The sequence below is a fragment of the Carlito syrichta genome, unplaced genomic scaffold (assembly GCF_000164805.1).
Source record: "Carlito syrichta isolate Samal-C Ts95f unplaced genomic scaffold, Tarsius_syrichta-2.0.1 Scaffold255597, whole genome shotgun sequence".
NCBI lineage: Eukaryota > Metazoa > Chordata > Mammalia > Primates > Tarsiidae > Carlito > Carlito syrichta.
Window position 1 is genome coordinate 23789 of NW_007199693.1, and position 4104 is coordinate 27892.

Here is a 4104-nt window from a genome sequence, read left to right on the forward strand (position 1 = left end):
TGAGCTCTGGGCAACCAAAATGAAGTGTCTACTGGCTTGCGGCTCACCAGGCCAGCCTCAGCGTGCTCCTCTCTGGAATGAGGGCAAGGACACCTGCTTACCGGCCTCTTCCTCCCAACCCAGTGCCTGACCCATGCTGAGTGCTAAGAGCTGCATCTTTTGTCGTTGTTGTTGCTGTTTCACGCTCTCTCTTCCTACCAGGATGTGGTGAGCAACCCGTTTTCCGGAGAAGAACGCAATATTCCAGAATCATAGGGGGCACGGAGGCTGGGGTGGGTGAGTTTCCATGGCAGGTGAGTATTCAGGCAAGCAATGAACATTTCTGCGGCGGCGCGATTCTCAACAAGTGGTGGATTCTCACAGCTGCTCACTGCTTATACCAGGAGGAACTGTCGTAAGTACCAAGAGACCAGCCCTGCTGCCTCTCGCAGCCTGGCCATCCCTGGGGCACCCTCCCCCTCAGCCAGACCTGATTGCTGAGAGGCATTCTAGGGCTGTTCTGTCTCCAGTCAGACTTGAATGTTCCCACCCTCCAGCCCCGAAGACACAGGGGCAGCCAGCCTGAGCCAATGCCCTTCTTGAGTCTCCCAGGGCCAATGACTGTGGCTCCCCCGAAGTCACACCCTGTCTTCTCCGGGAACACCGTGGCTGATGGAGCCGAAGGGGTTGGTCCATTCACATCCAGGACATTCAAGTCCTTCTAATTCTGGAAGTCTGGTTCCCTGGGCCGTCTGACCTCCCACTCAGACTCTCAATTCAGAGACCCAGGAACAAAAGGTTCTTCAGGAATAAGTCAATGTCCAGGTCCCCCAGTCCTTAAGTATCCCATGACAGCAGTGCCACAAGTCTCCTTGGTTAGGCACGATGAAACTTTCCCTGAGTTTTTTATGAACCCTGTCAGCCCCAGTCAGACCTAAAGGTCCTAGAACTATATCAGATTTAGTTATTTTCAGGCACAACCAATTCTGCACACTTGTGTGACCTCCCCTCCACGTTCCCACTTCTGTGCCACCAGCCCAGACGATCTAAATGTCGTGGTGGGGACCAACGACTTAACCAGCGAACCCATGGAAATAAAGGAGGTCAGCAAAATAATTTTCCACAAGGCATTCAAGAGGGCCAACATGGACAATGACATCGCCTTGCTGCTGTTGGCCTCACCCATCGTGCTCAATGACCTGGCGGTGCCCATCTGCATGCCCACGAAGCCCGGCCCCTCCACGTGGCACGAATGCTGGGTGGCAGGGTGGGGCCAGACCAATGCTGGTACGTGACTGCTCAGCATCCTCTGAGAGCTGCCGGGGTGGGAGCCACTAAGGCTGAGGGAGTGGGAAGGGCTAGAGGGAGAGAGTGAGAGTTGAGGGAGGGAGGAGAAAAGGTCTTGGCTCGAACAGACCCTGCACCACAGAGGCTCCCAGGGGCCCAACCTCAGCCTCTTCTGAGGGCTGAGGGCTTGAACTGAGAAGCCAGAATCGAGCCAGGCCGCGGGTGTGGTCTCATGCAGCCAGAACAAAGCAGTCCTGTTTGTGCCTTTAATCGAGTTTGAACTCTCCAGTGAGCCAGAGGCCCCTGGAGTCTTTATTCTCAAACTTCTTCCCTGATTCACACGTTGACGTTTCCCATCTGGTTCCCACTGGCCTTGGAGATGTCCGCCCTGGGCTGGGCTTTGACGGCTCTGGAGTGTTGCCCGGCCATTCGTAGAAGTGAATCTGTTGTCACTTGTCATTATGCTGTAACTTGGCCAAAACAGGAGAAAGTGTACTGGGGAAGAAAGGTATGATGAAAGGCTCACTGGACTGTCCCCAAAGAAAACCCAACCAAACCCAAAGCAAATAGGTAGGGGTGTGGGTGGGAACACACGGTATTGCATCAGGTTTGAACAAGACTCTGAATTCGTAGGGATGATTTTCAGCGAGCCTGGGCCTGGGAGATTGTAGGTGTTTCAGGAGCTTAATAACCAGAGAGAAACCAGTGGGTTGTTGGTTCTGGGCTCCGGGCACTCCTGGAAAAGTAGAAGTGGAGGAGGAGGCAGATGGGCACATACAAGATTAAAAATCCTCAACTAGGAGAAGAAATACAAAATCTCTGTGTAGTCAGAGTTAATGAGATGGAGAGAAGGTCAGGTGAGTTCCTGGCCCTGCCATCCCAGAAAGGGCCTCCGTAAATCCCCTCTCATCCTTTCTAAAGTCTCAGCCAATCCGCCCTTGCTGGAGGACCTAAAGTGGTTTCACTGGGCATGCAAACCCACTTTCACTGGCCCTGTTGAAGGAAATGTCATGATCACATAGTGAAAAGTAGCATTAAGTGAATATATTGACAAGGCAAGATTATGCTGAGACACGGTCAAAAGCAGTTCCAAAGGGAAATCAAGCCCGGAGGGCTGGCTGGAGTCAAGCTGGAAGTCTTGGGAGTAGAAAAGTGTTTTTGAATGAGGAATGATTCCAGGAGGTGGGGAGTCATCTGGGAGAGTGGGTAAACTTCAGGTGTGGAGTGACCTGGAGGAGGAGAGGGGCTGTGGGGCGTGTTCAGGCAGGAGGATGAGGGCTGGGAGACACAGGGATGTGCAGGGGAGTTGAAGTCGGTTGCGCCATCAGCACAGGGACCTGCGCCCGGTGACTTCTCTAATGTGCTTGCTTTCTGGGCCAGCGGACAAAACCTCTCTGAAAAGTGATCTGATGAAAGTGCCCATAGTCATCATGGACTGGGAGGAATGCTCAGCGGTGTTTCCAAAACTTACCAAAAACATGCTGTGCGCTGGATACAAGAACGAGAGCTATGATGCCTGCCAGGTAAATTGGAGATACCCCTTCCCTCACCCCACAGGCCCTCACCTCCTCAGGGCTGCCAATGCCAGGGTATCCTCTCTCTGCTGAGACAATTACGGGTCTGGAGAATACTTGGGAATCTGGGCTTTCAGCCATGGGAATAGGGGTGTGGGTTGCAGAGCTTTGGGACAATCATTATGTGAACAGCACCCTCGGAGGCATCAGTGCTTGCCTGGGAATCAGTGTATCTCAACCCTGTCTATTTGTTTCTGATCTTCTTCAGGTACACTAGGCATGAGGGAAGGACCCTCCTGAAAACATGGGCTTTATTTATTAAAAATTGTCTATTTATTCTTAAATGTTTAAACTTCAGTCACCTTCAAAATACTCTCTGTTTGATGCAATACACCTATCGAGGTGCTTTTCCACTGCTCAAAACAGTTTTTGAACCTGTCAGTTTTGATGCCTTTAGGTGCGTCTGCCATGTTTTGTTTCACTTCTTGCACATCAGCAAAATGTTTCCCTTTAAGGACATTTTTCATCTGGGGAAACAAACAAACAAAAAAGTTTGCTCAGGGCTGAGATGAGAGGAATAGGAAGGGTGGGGCATGGAGGTTGTGCTGGTTTTGGTCAAAAGCTGCTGAATACTCAGCACAGTGGGCAGGTAGTTATCATGGTGGAAGAACCAGTCTCCTGTTTGCCACAGCTCGGGGTGTTTCTTCCTCAACGCAGCCTGTCACAACAATGCTAGTCCTATTTACAAGGGAGGACCCCTCCAAAAATGCCAGAATTATCTTTTTGAGAGTGGGATCCTTGTAGCACAGGCTTCCCCTACTAGGTAAGTATTCTAGGAACCCATTGCCATTGCTTGAACATGGATTGGAAGCAATGGAGGGAGATGAGAAAGAAAATGCACTCGAAGTAAGAAGAAGTGGACCCCAGCAGCATGGCCTTGGGTCCTAAGAGTCCATCGTGTGGTGAGTACTGCAAGGGCCAAAAAGAGAGACATGTGAACCTTGTGTTTTGAATTTCTTTACATTCTGGACAACTTAAAACAATAGTTTATACAAGAAAAGACAAAGCAGAGAATTGAGACTGCTGGTTCCAGACAAGATGGAGCAGATATATTTCTCTCAATCCTTTCCGCTAAATACAACTGAAACCATTTGTCATTATCTTGTAAAATGAAAACAAAATGACTGAAAGGTGGAGAGATCCTGGATGCTAATGAAGCTTGCTACTCAGAAATGCCAATGGGCACAGACAAAAACTAACAACAATAACAACCACACACACCCCCAAACAGAAAAAGTCCTCTCTTTCTTGCCAAAGGACTAGA

At 50.2% G+C, this 4104-nt stretch overlaps 1 protein-coding gene across 1 annotated transcript in view; it reads left to right on the top strand.

Annotated features, from left to right (window-relative positions):
* Positions 1 to 201: 201 nt before the first annotated feature.
* PRSS55 (protease, serine 55) overlaps positions 202 to 4104 on the top strand; it is a gene marked incomplete at its 5' end in the record, with an annotated part of 41010 nt that continues 37107 nt past the window's right edge. Inside the window, 3 exons of the mRNA XM_021709554.1 lie at positions 202 to 394; positions 1016 to 1266; positions 2647 to 2789. Of these exons, the coding sequence (XP_021565229.1) occupies positions 202 to 394; positions 1016 to 1266; positions 2647 to 2789 (587 nt within the window). The remainder of the gene's footprint in view (positions 395 to 1015; positions 1267 to 2646; positions 2790 to 4104) is intronic.